This window comes from Triturus cristatus, chromosome 5_1 (assembly GCF_964204655.1).
Source record: "Triturus cristatus chromosome 5_1, aTriCri1.1, whole genome shotgun sequence".
Classification (NCBI taxonomy): domain Eukaryota; kingdom Metazoa; phylum Chordata; class Amphibia; order Caudata; family Salamandridae; genus Triturus; species Triturus cristatus.
Window position 1 is genome coordinate 170,829,697 of NC_140587.1, and position 16,715 is coordinate 170,846,411.

Genomic DNA, 16,715 nt, shown 5'->3' on the forward strand with positions numbered 1-16,715 from the left:
AATAGAAGTCTGCCCTGCAGCTGCCTATGCTGTGCCTGTTACCTGTGTGTAATAGAAGTCTGCCCTGCAGCTGCCTATGCTGTGCCTGTTACCTGTGTGTAATAGAAGTCTGCCCTGCAGCTGCCTATGCTGTGCCTGTTACCTGTGTTTAATAGAAGTCTGCCCTGCAGCTGCCTATGCTGTGCCTGTTACCTGTGTGTAATAGAAGTCTGCCCTGCAGCTGCCTATGCTGTGCCTGTTACCTGTGTGTAATGGAAGCCTGCCCTGCAGCTGCCTATGCTGTGCCTGTTACCTGAGTAATGGAAGCCTGCCCTGCAGCTGCCTATGCTGTGCTTGTTACCTGCGTGTAATGGAAGTCTGCCCTGCAGCTGCCTATGCTGTGCCTGTTACCTGCGTGTAATGGAAGTCTGCCCTCCGGCTGCCTATGCTGTGCCTGTTACCTGCGTGTAATGGAAGTCTGCCCTGCAGCTGCCTATGCTGTGCTTGTTACCTGCGTGTAATGGAAGTCTGCCCTGCAGCTGCCTATGCTGTGCCTGTTACCTGCATGTAATGGAAGTCTGCCCTGCGGCTGCCTATGCTGTGCCGGTTACCTGCGTGTAATGGAAGTCTGCCCTGCAGCTGCCTATGCTGTGCCGGTTACCTGCGTGTAACAGCTCTATATCTGCCTGTTCTCTTTGTGTAGGAGACTCTGCAGCTGCATATAAGGTGCCTGATCTCTAGGTGTAAAAGCTGCTTGCATTGCAGTTGTATGAGTTGTTGCTGTTCTTGGCGTGTAAAGGAAGGAATCTATCTATGCTGAGCCTGTTACCTGTGTGTAATGGAAGCAGCTGCTGTAGCTCACTGTGTGAAAGGGAAGCTTGCACTGCAGCTGTGCTGTTCACTGTGCTGGCCCTGGTCGCAGTGTTTCAAGGCGCACAGCAGCTTTCTATGTTCTGCCTGTTTCGTATTTAAGGGAAGCTTGCACTGCAGCTGCTTGTGTTGTACTTGTTCTCTGAGTGTAAGGTAAGCTTCCATCCTGTCTCCTCTGTTGTGTTGCCTGTGTGTGAAGTCTGCACCGCTGCTGTCCATTTGGTACCTGTTCTGAGGGACTTTGTACAGCTCAGGCACACAATTCATTCTGAAAAAGAAAAACTGTTGACGTTGTCAATGCTTGTTCCTAAGGTACTGTCAAGGCGTGTGTAAGTATCTACATAGAAATCCCAATATCTTCAATGCAGTGATAGAAAGTCAAGACAGGATCAATGTCACTCTCACAAGATAGCTATTCTTGAGGTACAGTGATATACATCTTGGTTTCAAGGGCAAAGCAGTGATGTGCTAATGTAGTCTGTATCTGATGGCCTGTGTGATGATTGTTCTCTGTGTAAAGGGATCTCCGAGAGGGCCGACCAAACAGGACTAGGAGTGGGCAAACTACTCCTCCCCTGCCCTGCCCTGAGAGCAGAGCAGCCCCGCCCGCCCGCAAAGCAGCACAGACATAAAATGATAATAAGAGAAAGTTCTTATCATTTTATGAAAGGGAAGCTTGTACTGCAGCTGTGCTGTTCACTGTGCTGGCCCTGGTCGCAGTGTTTCAAGGCGCACAACAGCTTTCTATGTTGTGCCTGTTTCGTATTTAAGGGAAGCTTGCACTGCAGCTGCCTGTGTTGTACTTGTTCTCTGAGTGTAAGGTAAGCTTCCATCCTATCTGTCTCCTCTGTTGTCTTGCCTGTGTGTGAAGTCTGCACCGCTGCTGTCTATTTGGTACCTGTTCTGAGGGACTTTGTTCAGCTCAGGCACACAATTCATTCTGAAAAAGAAAAACTGTTGACGTTGTCAATGCTTGTTCCTAAGGTACTGTCAAGGCGTGTGTTTGTTTACTGTTAAGACAAGGGCACTTGGATGACCTAATGTATAATTGCCACATGCTAAAATCAGCTTTCAGTGTCTGAAGTTCAGAACAAGAGAAGAATGGAAGGGAGCGCATTTAATAACAGACCAGGTACCCATCCTGCAAACAATTGGCGGTGTAATTAGAACTATTTGTGCCTGGAGAGAGAACTTCCCCGTGTAATCCTATTTTCCACGTTGTTAGCGACGTCCACTGTATCCAAGCGAAAAGAAAGCAAACACTGCGAGGGTATATAAGACCAAGGGCCGGGGCAAGCAGCACCTCTGGAATCTCCCAGGATCCACTCAGCATGAAGGTGGTTCTCGTCTCCCTGCTGGTTGCTGCCCTCTACGTGGGGATAGGTATGAGGTGTGAGAGTAGTGGTAGGAGATGGTGTATGTGAGAGAAAGGGTGAGAGGTGGTATGAGGTGTGTGTGAAAGGAAGTGTGAGAGTAGTGGTAGGAGATGGTGTATGTGAGAGAAAGGGTGAGAGGTGGTATGAGGTGTGTAAGAGGAGGGGTGAGAGGTGGTATGAGGTGTGTGTGAGAGAAAGGATGTTTGTGAGAGGACGTGAGAGAGAGAGGTCTGGTAAGAGATGTGTATGGGGTGTTTGTGAGAGGAGAAGTGAGAGGTGTGAAGGTGGTTCTCATCTCCCTTCTGGCTGCAGCCCTCTGTGGGGATAGGTATGACGTGTGTGTGAAAGGACATGTGTGAGAGGAGTGGTAGGAGATGGTGGTATGGGATGTATGTAAGTTAACGTGTGAGAGAGGTGTGGTAGCAGATGGTGATATGGGTTGTGTGTGAGAGGAAGGGTGAGAGGTGTTTTATGAGATGGTGGTATGGGGTGTATGTGGAAGTAAGTGTGTGAGAGGAGTGGTAGGAGATGGTCGTATGGGTGTATGTGAGAGGATGTGAGAGACAGGAGTGTTAGGAAAATGGTGGTATGAAATGAGAGAGAGGTGTGGTAGGAAATATGTATGGGGTGTTTGCGAGGAGAGGGTGAGATATATGGTCGTAGATGGTGGTATGAGGTGTGTGTGAGAGGAAGGGTGAGAGGTGTGGTAGGTGAATGGTTGTATGGGGTGTATGTGAGAGGACGTGAGAGAGAGGTGTGATAGGAGATGGTAGTATGGGGTGTGTGTGAGAGGAAGGGTGATGGGTGTGGTAGGAGAATGGTGGTATGGGGTGTATGTGAGAGAGGTGTGGTTGGAGATGTGTATGGGGGTTTGCCAGAGGAGGGGTGAGAGGTGTGGTAGTAGATGGTGGTATGAGGTTAATGTGAGAGGAAGGGTGAGAGGTGTGGTAGTAGATGGTGGTATGAGGTGTGTGTGAGAGGAAGGGTGAGAGGTGTGGTAGGAGATGGTCGTATGGGGTGTATGTGAGAGGACGTGAGAGAGGTGTGGTAGGAGATGGTAGTATGGGGTGTGTGTGAGAGGAAGGGTGATGGGTGTGGTAGGAGAATGGTGGTATGGGGTGTATGTGAGAGAGAGGTGTGGTAGGAGGTGTGTATGGGGTGTTTGCTAGAGGAAGGGTGAGAGGTGTGGTAATAGATGGTAGTATGAGGTTTATGTGAGGAAGGGTAAGAGGTATGGTAGGAGAATGGTAGGAGAATGGTCGTATGGGGTGTATGTGAGAGGAAGTGAGAGAGAGGTGTGATAGCAGATGGGAGTATGGGGTATGTGAGGGGGTAGGGGTGATGGGTATGGTAGAATGGTGGTATGGGGTGTTTGTGAGAGAGAGGTGTGGTAGGAGGTGTGTATGAGGTGTTTGTGAGGGGAGGGGTGAGGGGTGTGTTAGTAGATGGTGGTTGAGGTTTATGTGAGAGGAAGGGTGAGATGTGTTGGATGATGGTAGAGGGTGTGTGTGAGAGGAAGGGTGTGAGTGAGAGGAAGGGTGTGAGAGGTGCAGTAGGAGATGGTGGTATTGGGGGTATGTGAGGATGTATGAGAGAGGTGTTGTAGGAGATGGTGGTATGGGGTGTATGTGAGGATGTATGAGAGAGGTGTTGTAGGAGATGGTGGTATGGGGTGTATGTGACAGGAAGGGTGAGAGGTGTGGTAGGAGAATGATCGTATGGGGTGTCTGAGAAGACGTGAGAGAGAGGTGTGGTAGGAGATGATAGTATGGGGTGTATGTGAGGAAGGGTGGGAGAGGTGTGGTAAGAGATGGTAGTATGAGGTGTGTGAGAGGAAGGGTGGGAGAGGTGTGGTAAGAGATGGTGGTATGAGATGCTTGGTAAGAGGTGCAGTGAAAGGAGGGCTGGGGAGGTGTCAGGATGAGGGATGAGGGAGGGATAGTGAAAAGAGGGATGAGACAAGAGCACGATAAGGCAAGAGAAGACAGAAGAGATGGCGAAGGTAGGTGTAGTGGATTGAGGGATGCTGAGAGGAGGGATGAGAAGGTGGAGAGGGTAGAGTGGTGGTAGGGGAGTATGGCGAGAGGAGGGCTGTGATGCGGGTGTTTAAAGTCCCGGTGAGTGGAAGGAACATTGAACTATGTTCATGGTTGTTCCAATTTAATACCTTCCATTCCATCACCACATTGAGTGACATTTATTAAAAGTGCAGGTCTCTAAACATGAACTTGGTGACATTCCAGACATCGTCATGAGCGAATCCAGGGAAATCAATGTAACATGTACATTGTATGGGGGCGGCAGAGCCACGTTGTAGTAAATTCGCCCCTGTACAAGAAGGCCCCGTTTGTTATGGGCGAAGTTGGAATCTGATAAGCCCCTTCCCCACGTGCACGTTGCTGCTGGAACAAAAGCAGACAAGGTGCAGGCGCTGCTGAAAGTGTCCCAGTGTCAGAAAGTTACACCGGGACGAGTTCAGCATATTCCTGTGAATTAGGAAAGGAACATTGCACTCCGCTGAAAGTGGCCAGCTTTCCAGTAGGGTAGGCAGCGTCTACCCTCTGAACACAGGCGGTAGACGGTATCTACCCTCGACTCGAGCACTGATCTACACTGAGAGGGGGAAAGTGAAATGGTGAAAGCGGATTTATTAGCCAAGACCTCGATGATGAGTAGAGGAATCCTTTTTTAAAAAAACCTTTCAAACAGGCGCGAGCCAGGACTGCACAGCTGCCAAGATTCCCAGGTCTCTGCGTAACTAGTTAGTAAGTCCCGTTTTTTTGGTAGAATTCTGGGACTTGTAGTCCTTGTTTTGTACTGGGTTAAGTAAGACTTTAGGTCCCAGAATTCTAAGAAAAAACTAGTACTGGCCTAACTAGTCACGCTGGGACCTGGGAATCTTGGCTTCTGTGGGCTGAGACAGATTAAGGGTTTCCCACTAGTTTCATACCACTGGCTTTGTGTGGATCCAGCTAAGCTTGGGTCCAGGTTGGCCCCACGTTTACCAACTTCCCCCACAGCTTCTAAGCTGCCCCATCACAAGTGTGGCAGCTGCAACCTCTACTGGCTTTATAGCCAAAAATACTTTACTTGCTGGAATTTTTGAGGCTATACTGGCAATATATATATATATATTGAACCCACTAGGCAGTTATGCCCCTCTCCGAATCAATGGATTACTACTCTTATAGGCAACACTGAGCATTGACTGAAATGGAACTATAGAAGTGCAGGTACTCCTTTACCAGAGCACCTGTGTGCTACTGAGAAGGCCCGGTTCTCTCCCATTGAATGAATGCTCTGTAGCGGATGTATGACGTAACAACGTGAGTCATTACAACGCGCGCAGTTACATTGCGGTTTTTACAACGACTGCGATGTTACTACGCTATGCCATTACAACGCAAGTCTTTACATCGACTTGCGCTAGATGGCGTGCTAACATTGGAAAAGCGTAATTTACTATTCCAACTCCAGTCCACTTAACAGTAGGGAAGGTGTTGGGATAGTAAACTACACTATTTGTAATGTTAGCACGCCATCTAGCACAAGTCGATGTAAAGACTTGCGTTGTAATGGCATTGCGTGGTAACATCGCGTTCGTTGTAACGACCGCGATGTAACAGCATCGCGGTGTACTGACTGCGATGTAAACGATGTTTCCCCTCTGTAGCAGTGCTGAGAAGTGCCGGTAGTGTCCCTTTGAAAATAAAAGAAGTGTAGGTACTGAGTACGTGTCCATTTAAAACTCTGGCACTGCCTGCAGACACACTTGAGAGTGCACTGAATCACTCAAGCCTCAACACCTCTTAGACCTCCTGCGTCATCATCCGCCATGAGAGATTTTATAAGCAACGAGTGCCCAACCACTCCTACCAGTCCATGCCAGGTTTTCAGGTTGACCCCTGGGTATGTGATTTTTATTCCATATCTCTATAGCCTGAAATTATGCGTGCATCTGAGCCTCTTGAACCCCCTTTGGACGCCCTGGTATATTGTAAAGGTAGCTATCAAGTTATTATATTGTTTTGGCAAAGTTCTGGGTTGTTTACGTACGAGAAGTAAGGTTGTGTGTCTGTTTAGATGATTTTTTTTCTTTCCAGTGCATTCCTTGCAATGTTACACATGCGAGAGTCAGAGTAGCAACAGCAACTGCATGACGACCACCACCTGCTCCTCAGACGCCAACGCGTGTCAAACGACTGTTTGGAAATATGTAGGTAAGTCCCGGCTCTACTGAGATGCGTAATCAGTCAGGTTCCCTGTGAATGACAGCATGTCAAGTGCACCCCGCAGCCTTGGTTCTACACTCTGCAATTTCCACATTACAGCCTCTATCCAGTTTCGAAGCGCTCCAATTTCATAAGACAATGGGATTTGGTGCTTTTTGAAGAATTTGCCCAGGATCACATGGTTTGGGCAGGGTGGAGGATGAGATTAGAACACGTGTATCCGTTAATATTTTTCACACCATGTCACTGCCCTGTAACTTTTCCTTCCTAAATGTTAAAGATACATCATTTCAGTGCTTTAAATGGAAAAAACTAAGTGCAGGTACTCACCAAAAGGAGCGGTGGACTGGGAGGTGGAGTGTGGGGCGGGACTAGGGGCGGAGCCAGGGGCGGGGCTAGGTTTTCAACATTTCCAGACTTCATATATAAGAAATCCAAGTGCAAAGTTAAAAAAATCTGAAGTATCTGTCCTATGGTAATGTCCCTAATAATAATAATATTGCCATCAAAGCTTTGCATGCTGGAATTTTTAGAAACCCTTACTTATATTGAGAAAGGAGAACTACGAGTCCCAGCATGCAAAAGCATTACCATCTAAAATCCATAACTGTCTGAAAGGTTAAAGCATTCCATGGAGCTGTCTGTCGCATTTGGCTTAAACATGGTTTCCCATATGAAACAAGCGGTTTAAATGCACCAAACCCCCAAAAAATTGTGTTGCCTTTAAAGTGTTTTTTTGTTTGAGGGAAATTGTAAAATTGGCAGCAAGGGCAGGGATTTACATTCAAGTAAAAATGCTTAATTTAAATTGCTGATGAACTAACATTTACAGTCATTTAAAACAATGGCATGCTGAAACGCTGTACTGCCCTAAAGAATGCGCCCCACACCATCTCCATTAGTTTTATGGTGGACTCTCAACTCCTACTGTGCCTGATCAAAGGGTAAACAGGACACCCTGCCACCTCACCCCTGCTGGAAGGGTGCAGAGAAGCAGGACAAGATTGCTGAGTCAAGGTGAGAAGAGCTGCTGTTCTGGCGTTCCTGTGCGAACTCGGCTCAGGATTGCAAAATCAGAGCTGGTCCTGTTTTAAGTGCTGCCGAGGCATGAGAATGTGAAGCGCACCACCTGTGTCAAAGCAAGGCCCCCCCATGAGTACCGCAGGGTCGGGCACTCCCAAACAAAGTGGCCCACTTTCCCAGATCGTCCCTTTCATGGATCACCATCTGGATATTCTCCTTAGACTCATTTTTTTGAGGAATGTTTGGTAAATTAAATATTTTAATGCTTCTAGAACCATTGAGATTGGCATAACTAGAAGCTCTGCATGCTGGTGAGGTGAAATAAAATAGCCTAATACCACAACACTTGATCTGGCTAGGGTTGCCACCTGGGCGGTACCAAATAGAAGAAAATCACCCAAATCTGGTATTTTTTCATTTGACAGGTATGTACTTTAAGTAGTAAATGTAAGGCGAAAGCACTTTAAAATGTGTTCTAAAGCTGGTTTAATACTCTGTGACTGATAGTTAAACTAAAAAAGAAAAGCTGAAAATGATATGTTACAATGGAATAGGGACTTTTTTTTATATAAAGAGTTCTCTTTAATTCTCATTGTCCAGCCTTTTCTGAATCTGTCTGTTTATTTCTTATTATTTTTATGCAGTGTGAACTCGGCCTGGAGTCATTAAAGTAATTTACATGACCACTAGTTACATTATTATTTTTTTTTTTTGAAAACCTTTATTGTGCACATTTATGCCATCTTACAACGCACATTCCCCGTCCATATGGCAAAGCAGTCAAATAAAGTGTACATTTCCAGAGATAAGAACACAGCCATTTAGCCGACAACCCGGAGGTCCGGCGGCATTATTCAAGATGACATGCGCGCGGAAGGGGGGGTGTGTGCGTTGTGAAGGGAGCAGGCGCGGAATGTTACGTATGTGCTTTTTAGTTTTAGAGGTGTCTCAGGTGCAGGCTATCAACGGTAGAGGATGGCGCTGTGATCTAGCCCACTCCACAGCTATGCCGGCTGCCACCCAGGCCCCAAGTCAGTGACCCAGCGGACGTCACCATGTCCCCAGAATGTAGAGGCCTCCGGGTGGACAAACGCCAGCAACGCGCTCAGAGTGCGGGCCGCAGCGCGGCAAGGATAACCCAGTATAGCTCACAGCTACACATATGGCAGCGCATAGAGTTGGCGAGCCTGGTATGCAGCATCATAGTCCTTATCTATCCCGTGTATGCATAGCAAGAGTATGTGCTAGGGTTAAGGTCATAAACTCAAACAGGGCTGAGGGGGAGTGAAGAGGGAGGGGGGGTGGAGATCGGTCTGCGGCAGAGCAGGAGGGTCATTGGCTGTCAGGTTGGGCTCGGCAGGACCGCGCGATGTGCGTGGGGGATCGCAAGTCAGGAGAGGGGAACAAAAGAGACAGAGGGCCTTCAGGGCAACATATCTCAGGGATTCAGGTTATCCCCCTATCCCGGCAAGCCCCCTGGAATGTCCCAAGGAGAGTGTCCCAGAGGTGTGCGATGGGGAACTTCCGGAGCCCTGCCGTTTCCTCGCGAAGGAGCACCGCGCTCTCCGCTTGCGCCCAATTAACAAAGGAGGCTCTCCAGTGGCGTACTTGCGGGGAAACTGCTGCTTTCCAGTGTTTGGTAATCATGCGTTTGGCCGTGATAAGACCCATGTCCCAAAAGCGTGCCTGCACCTTATTGTCTTTTGTGCGCCTGTAGAGTCCTAGAATGCAAGTTTCCCATGTGTGCGGGAGCCGCCCATCTGCACCGTGCGCGAGCAGTGACAGCACCGCGCCCCAGTAGGCCTGTATCTCCGGGCAGTGCCATAGCATGTGTAAAAGGTCCGCTCCCGGCAAGGAGCAGCGCGGGCAGGTTGCGTCTGTCCTCGCGAAATATCTGTTAATTGTATCAGGGGTGAGGTATGCGCGCTGCAGAATGTAGTACTGTATAAGCTTAAAGCGGGGGTTGCGTGGGATGTTTGTTGGGCCGGCCAGTATCATCACCCATTCCTTGTCCGTCCAGTCTCTTCCCCTGTCCGCCGCCCAGCGCTCCCTCAATGCTATTGTGGATGGCTGCGAGAGCGTCTGTAGCGCCTGCGCCAGCCAGTGTACGATGTGCGCGCCATGGCCCATAACGTGTAGGTATTGCATAAAGGTGTGTGTCGGAGGCTCATCTGTCATGTCACCCCAGGAAGCCGTGAGTGTGCGCAGAATGGAAGCATGTAGGAGGAACTGCCCCGCCGGGAGGGTCGAGTCTTCAGACAGGTTGGCGAACGTGAGCAGTGCGCCATCAGCATATAGATCGCTCAGCGTGTCCACCCCCGCTTGGTCCCAGCCAGCTAAGCGAGTCTCCGTGAGCTGCCCCGTCGGGCTGGGCATGCCCAAAAGTGGTATGCTAGGGGCATAAGGTTTCGTAGCGCGCGTGAGACGAAGGCTCCTCAGAAAGCATCTGCGCGCCACTGCCAGGTGGATCTGGGAGGGGCAGGGTGCGCGGGTTATCGGATGGAACAGCGCATTAACGCGCGTTTGTGTCCATGTAGCCATATGTGTGGCCGTGTCTTCGAGGTGTTTGCCGCTCAGCCATCCCGCCACCCATTGCATCTGCGCTGCGAGGTAGTACAGCTCCAGATTAGGAACCGCCAGACCCCCCGAGTCTGTGGGCATATATAATTTAGTCAGCGCCACTCGTGGCAGTCCCTTGTTCCAGATGAGCGAACGGAGCAGTGCCTCTAGGTCTCGAAAGAGCCTGACGGGCACATACAGAGGCATGTTCGCGAAGTAGTAGAGGAGGCGAGGTAGCACAATCATTTTGGCTAGCGCCACACGGCTGGGCACGTTCAGGGGTAGGGTATTCCAAAAGCTAATTTGCGCTCGGATAGAAGCGATCGCTCGGCAGATGTTCCCTTCCAAGACATCCGCCGGTGTGCGGTAGATTTGGATCCCGAGGTATCGGAAAGTGGTGGGATGCCACTGTAGTCTGTCTCCCCCCAGCCGGATGTCACATTCCTGTACATCAGGGTTAAAGGGGTACGCCCCCGACTTGGCCCAGTTAACCCTGAGGCCCGATATCTCTTCAAAAGTGCGGAAATCGCCAGCGAGGGAGGCAGGGATGGCGGTTATGTCCCTGACGTACAGTAGCAAATCGTCTGCATACAGTGACACAGCGTGTATTCCATCCGCCAGCGGGATTCCCCACTCCAGCCCGTGTGCTCTGAGGGTCGTGGCCAATGGCTCCATGGCCAGTGAGAACAGCAGTGGCGACAACGGGCAGCCCTGGCGGGTGCCCCTGCAGACCCGGATGGTGTCCGAGATGAGGCGACCCGTGCGAACCCGGACCGTCGGTCTGCCGTAGAGCAGGCCAATCATAGTCTGGTATCCCCCCCCCAGTCGAAATTTCTCTGTAACCGCCCGCAGGTACGGCCACTCCACAGAATCGAAGGCCTTCTCTAGATCCAATATGAGGCATCCCGCTCGCGGCCACTGCCGTGTAGCGTACTCCTGCACCCGGAAGAAGCGGCGTATGTTAAAGGAAGTGTGGCGCGTGGGGACGAAGCCGTTCTGGTCACGGTGTACTAAGGTGGGCACATGGGGGGCCAGTCGTCTAGCCAAGGTAGAAGCCAAGATTTTATAATCTGTGTTCAGGAGTGCCAATGGGCGATAAGAGCCCACCCGTGTGCCATCTTTGCCCGGTTTGAGAATAGAGACCAGCGTGGCTTCATTTAATGTGGGGTGACCACTAGTTACATTATATAAGATTATTCTAATACATTATACAAGATTAAATTCATTTTTAGGGTCGAACCTGTGAGAGCATGCCCTAGATATTGTTTACAAAAAGGGCTTGGAGCCCGGGCTTTGCTTACTATTTGTGCGTTTGATGTCGCTCTTCTTTACTGGCTCTATAAAGGGCTAGACCAGGCCAAACATAATTTCTGGTCATTTCTGTGGAGTAGGGACAGAGGTACAGATTGATTCAAGTTCATCTATACCCATCTGCTGCTCACGACTGATTGGGATACTATTTCTCTCCCCCTCCAACTTCCCCTGCCTGCTGCTCCCTCCATATCTTTTGCACTTTTTTTCTTGCTTTTCAAATTTTCTATATGGTCGAAGGTGGAGAGAGTTTTTTTTTTTAAAGTTTCAGTTGCGGCTCTGGACTTGGAAATATACGAAAACTCGGTAATAGTGTTATTCTCAAACAGTGGAAAGAAGTCCACTGACAACTTTCTCTCAGGTTTCCCCAGCGCTATAAGTGCTATAAGTGAGTACTGCTGGTGCACTCATATTTCTGGTGTAGCAATATCCCTGGACTGCTCAAGGCAGCAGAGAACAGAATCTGAAAATGTGCTAAGGGAAGCCCACCTCTGTGCCCCAATGTCTTCTTTATAAATACAAAGGGCTGATGTGTTATGTATTTGTACTTGACCTTCTCAGTGCCTCGATGTAGCCACTAATGTGTGTTGAGACTTAACAATGAGAAATCTGGATACACGTCAACACTCCCAGTTACCATTCTCTGATGTTATCCATGCCTGAACGTTCTTGAAACCCGCAAGCCTAAAAAAAGAATACATTTAAAAAAAAAACTGTACCCCACTTTTCAAGAAGTACAAATTGCACAGACCTTTCGCAAGCAATTATCACAAAGTTAGGAATACCCCTCCTTTGTTTGCATCCAATATCTTCTGAAAACACACTGGTTCGGGAAGGCCTTTCTGTGGCTGCATAACACCCTTTCTATCTGACAGTGGAGAAGTCTCTGATAATTAAATTTAGGAAGCTTGTCTTACAGGAGCTCATGGTTCACGGGTGACGCTCAGTTCATGATATAATACTCTCTTCAGTGGTCGAAGTGGGGGACAAAAAGTAGGGGAACTGTGGGCAGAGAACCAGAGGGCGGGAAAAACCCAAGGATTGGATCCCTGGGCCAAGCCAGAGGCATGGCCAGAATGCGTAAACATCCCAATTTTTTGTATTTGTTTGGCATTTCACTGCCCAGTTAAATCAATCAATGGATACAAATGATTATTTAAGGTTATAATGAGTTATTGACATTAAAATACATTCACAAAATGGGTTATGCTTCTAATCACCGAATGTCACAAATAAGGTAAAATGTGGAAGCACAAGCCATTTGTCTCCGAGCCTTGGAGTTTCTGCCTTCAGCACTTCTCCCTTTTTCCACAACAGCAGTTCAAACATGAATGGCAAAATATCCCGGCTCAATTCCCGGCTCGGCTGGGTCTTGAGTCCATAAATTGTCCATGGACTCGATAATTCTCGCTCCAGTGCATACTCGATTCATGGGTTCACACTCTGCAACTCTGGGCAATAGCTTGCTTAATCTCCACAATGGCCCCTCGCGGCGGGATGTCTGGCTTTCACCTTGTGGATGCCCTGCTGGGTTATCTCACAGGGGAATACCAGGACGGGTTCCCTAAGCAAGCGCTTAGAGACCGGTTGGTGATTTGCGCTATACAAATATCTGCACATTTACATTTACATTTACATGGCAAAATATCCTAGTTTGCAAATGTTCTCTATATAATTATGGCTCTGCCATATTTTCCTCATAATGAAAGTTCTGGTTGCATGATCTGACCATTTAAACTAATAAATTGTTTGTAACTCAAACTATCAAAAGCTAATAAAAAAAGTAACTTGTGTTGCCGCGAAGTTGAGGGCACCTTGCAAAGGTTGACTGATCACCTTTCTCACTGCTGCATGTGTATGTTACACTGGTACAAATAAGACAAAATCTTTCTAGGGACTGTTAGCATGTGTACAAATGTCATAATAAGAAAATATTAGAAAATATACTGCATTACGCTGCAGCCTTTTTTTAAATGCATAATTTAGTCAACACTGCGGCATAATTTTGTCCTCCTTTGCTGCATAATTGATTCCAGTGGCCCCACAGCAGGCAGCACATGTTAAAAGTGCTTGTGAATGAAGCAGAGAGACTGAAGTTTGCAAACTTAGTTTGGTGTGAGTGCAACTCCTGCATTACCAATCCCTGGTGAGTTGCACTCCTACTGCTGAAACCAGGCCAATGGAGGTACCTTTGGGTGAGGCAGACTGGCCCCAAGGGCAGGGCCGGCCTTAGCACTGGTGGTGCCCCGTGCATTAATGTTAGTGCCCCCCAATGACCACCTCTGCCATGGATTCCCTCACTACCACCCTTTAACAGTGCCCCTCAAGTCTCCATAACCACATTCTCTCTCAGATGCATTTAATTTGATTTACAGCACCACTCATACCATTGTAGGGTGTCAGAGCACTTTGCATCACACACATTACACAGAGACAATCAATATGTGTGTAAATCACTGTATAGAAAATGTTACATAATTCTAAGGACTACAGGGTGTTGGAGTCACATGACAACCATACTAGTAGGCCGTATAGTTTAATAGCGATTAGTCAGGAGAAACACAAACTCAGAATTTAAAACGTAATACCGTGGTTGGGGGTTCTCTTTAATAATCAGAACTGATTTCTGTCCAAAAGAACACTTTATGCAACATTAGGATAATCAAAGACTGGCGGAAAAAACATAACGCTGTAATTTATACCTTGCAGTTTGTATTCAGCTCTTAGCTGACAGTTAATAGCTCACTGTTCTATGTTAGGATTTTAACGTTTAAACTGCAAGTAACAAAAGGATCTCTCTGACAAAAGCAGTAGCCCACTGACCTATTTACATTATGTGCACTTTGTGATCTACATGGTACATGTTCTTTGCAGCAGGCACATTAACCCTCTGAGCTACCTTTCCATTAATCAAAACTTCCACTAAACAAAATTCTAGGAAGAACATTAATCACCAGAGTCATCATGACATTTTTATTGTTGCCGAAAATTGCTGGAGGCCAAGAAGGAGGCAGCAAGTGCTTTAAAATCTATAATATGCTAGCAAACATAATGCCTCCACCCAAAGTCAGCACCCAGTGCGGTCACACCGGTTGCACCGCCCTAGAGCTGGCCCTTCTCAAGGGTCCTGTGACTTAGTGACAGAGTAACTGTTGCTCTAGGGTCTGCTACTTCGTAGGCCTGCCCGCAAGACTGGAGGTGAACTTCAGTATGGATTGTGGTGGACAAGCCTTTAAGGTTAACCTACACTGGTCATGCTAGGGTCCACCTGCTGGTGCTAAAACACCAGGACTTCTAAGGTCTTGCAAAGCCTTCTAAGGTCTAGCATGGGATTGTGCTCCCTCAGGAGAGTGGTCTGGTGGACTGGTTATTAAGGCTGAACCTGGTTACCCCGTTCCAAATTCAGCAGCTCTGGCCATAGTGCCACATCCTCTCCCCCACTGAACACCATGCTGCCCCACTGAGAAAAACTCACACTGCCTTGAACTACAACCCAATTGTTGCCAGCTATAAACACCTGGATGCGGCTCAATTTAAATGACGCACTAGACAAGAGCAATATGCGGCCTACAAAAAAAAGTAACAACATCATGGAAAAAGAAAACACTCATAGGGAATGTAAAATTTTGCAAACCATGTGAAATGTAAGCAGGAACAACATGATTACCTTAACGCTTTTACACTCACTGTTCAGAAATCAGTGAGTGCTTTTGCCTGAAAAGTTTAGGACATGACTACAGAACCCTGAATGGACCCATTTCAATGTCCATTGCTTATATCCTTACAAAACGTAAGCAGTATGGTAAAAAGACCACATCCTTGGACGCAGAGCCACAGTACACATTTTGTTTTCCAATCCAGACTTTGCAGTACCTCCAGGGTTGGTGCACTAGTTGCAAGCCCAGGGAAAACAAAGACAAGAAAACAAAAATAGCGCTTCACTGGCAAACTGTAAAAGTGGCGCTAATGTGTTTGTGTGTGAATAAAATCCATCTGGCCAGTTTGCGCCCACTCTATCTTACTTTATTTAGTTATTTTTCTTATTTTTAACCTTTTATTCCTGATGCTGCACTTTGGAATTAAAATGGCGGAAAAATACGACATTTCCTGCAAAAGTGTTTTTCTTTTTTTGATTCATTTCACAGGGGAGCAAATAAAAGAAAGGAGAGGAAAGAGAGTGAGAACCCTGTCTTGAAGTCACGGTTTTCAGTAAGAGAAGAACTGCTAGACAAAAAGAGAGGGGAGAAGGAAAGAGTGGGGGGCAGGGGGCAGCTGAAGCGGCAGAGCATAAGTGGACACTGTCTTTTTCTTTTCTGGGCAAGAAGGAAAAGACAGCGTCCTGTTACTTCTCTGCCGTCCCGCCGAGCTTTATTTATAGGCGATGGCGAATTCTTGCGTCCTGGGACGCATTTTCAGAATAAAAAAGTAGGGGAACCGAATCCTTAAAATTAAAGAAGTAGGGGCACGCAGTGCCCTGCCGATCCCGCTCTCTTCGACCACTGACTTTATTCAGCTTTACTCAGTTACCTATCATCAGGGGCCCATCTGGTTTTGCCACATGTGTGCACTTGCTTTATGTTTCACTGACATCTTCCTGTACTACATTGTTCATTTAACTCTTGTAAATGTTCGTTTACAGCACTGACACTGTTCCACTCAGAGCTTTCTGTACTTTTATAGACATACATTTTGGCAAGTGCTTCAGGACTGGCCTTAATGCCATATCCAGGCTTTCAGCCCCGCACCCCCAACAAGGCCTAAAAGACACTAGGGCTGAGGTAACAACACCTGGCTGCTAGGAAGGCCGCTTCTCTTACCCCCCCTCCCAGCCCACCAAAGCCTGAGGTGATAATGGCACAAAGGCTACAAATCTTCTCCCCTCCCCCTTCACCCCCCTGCATATTCACACCCTCCCCATTGCCCCCATAACCTGAAGACCATGGCCCAGCAGGGGATGACACCTCTTCTGGACAGGCAGGCCCCACCAGGCAGGGAGCTGAGGCGAGAATGCCCTAAAGGCCAGTGCAACACCAGGCCTCCAGTCTCAAATTACAGCAGCTCAGGAGAGAGCGTGATGCTGGTGCCTCATTAGACAGCCATGGCCTGACGGGGATTAGGGAAGACTGAAAGTCTCTTGGGCCAGTTTGCAGAGGCCCTAAAAAAAGGCCCACAAGTGCCCCTGGAGCATCGGCCAATGCCCGAGTGCCCGCCTTCCTATTCCGACCTTGAGTACCGGTACTCTCCTTATCCTAGGAGAAGTTCCGGTACTCAAGAGGCGAAAATTAAAAAGTGCCGGTACTCCGTACCGGTGAGTACCGGCCCATTTAAAGCACTGCATAATTTTCATTACATTTTCAAGGAAGAA

At 48.0% G+C, this 16,715-nt stretch overlaps 1 protein-coding gene across 1 annotated transcript in view; it reads left to right on the plus strand.

Annotated features, from left to right (window-relative positions):
* Positions 1–2,110: 2,110 nt before the first annotated feature.
* The window catches only part of LOC146830565 (lymphocyte antigen 6E-like), a 32,596-nt gene continuing 17,991 nt past the window's right edge, over positions 2,111–16,715 (plus strand). Inside the window, exons 1-2 of the mRNA XM_085604051.1 lie at positions 2,111–2,232; positions 6,329–6,445. Of these exons, the coding sequence (XP_085460177.1) occupies positions 2,181–2,232; positions 6,329–6,445 (169 nt within the window). The 5' untranslated portion in view covers positions 2,111–2,180. The remainder of the gene's footprint in view (positions 2,233–6,328; positions 6,446–16,715) is intronic.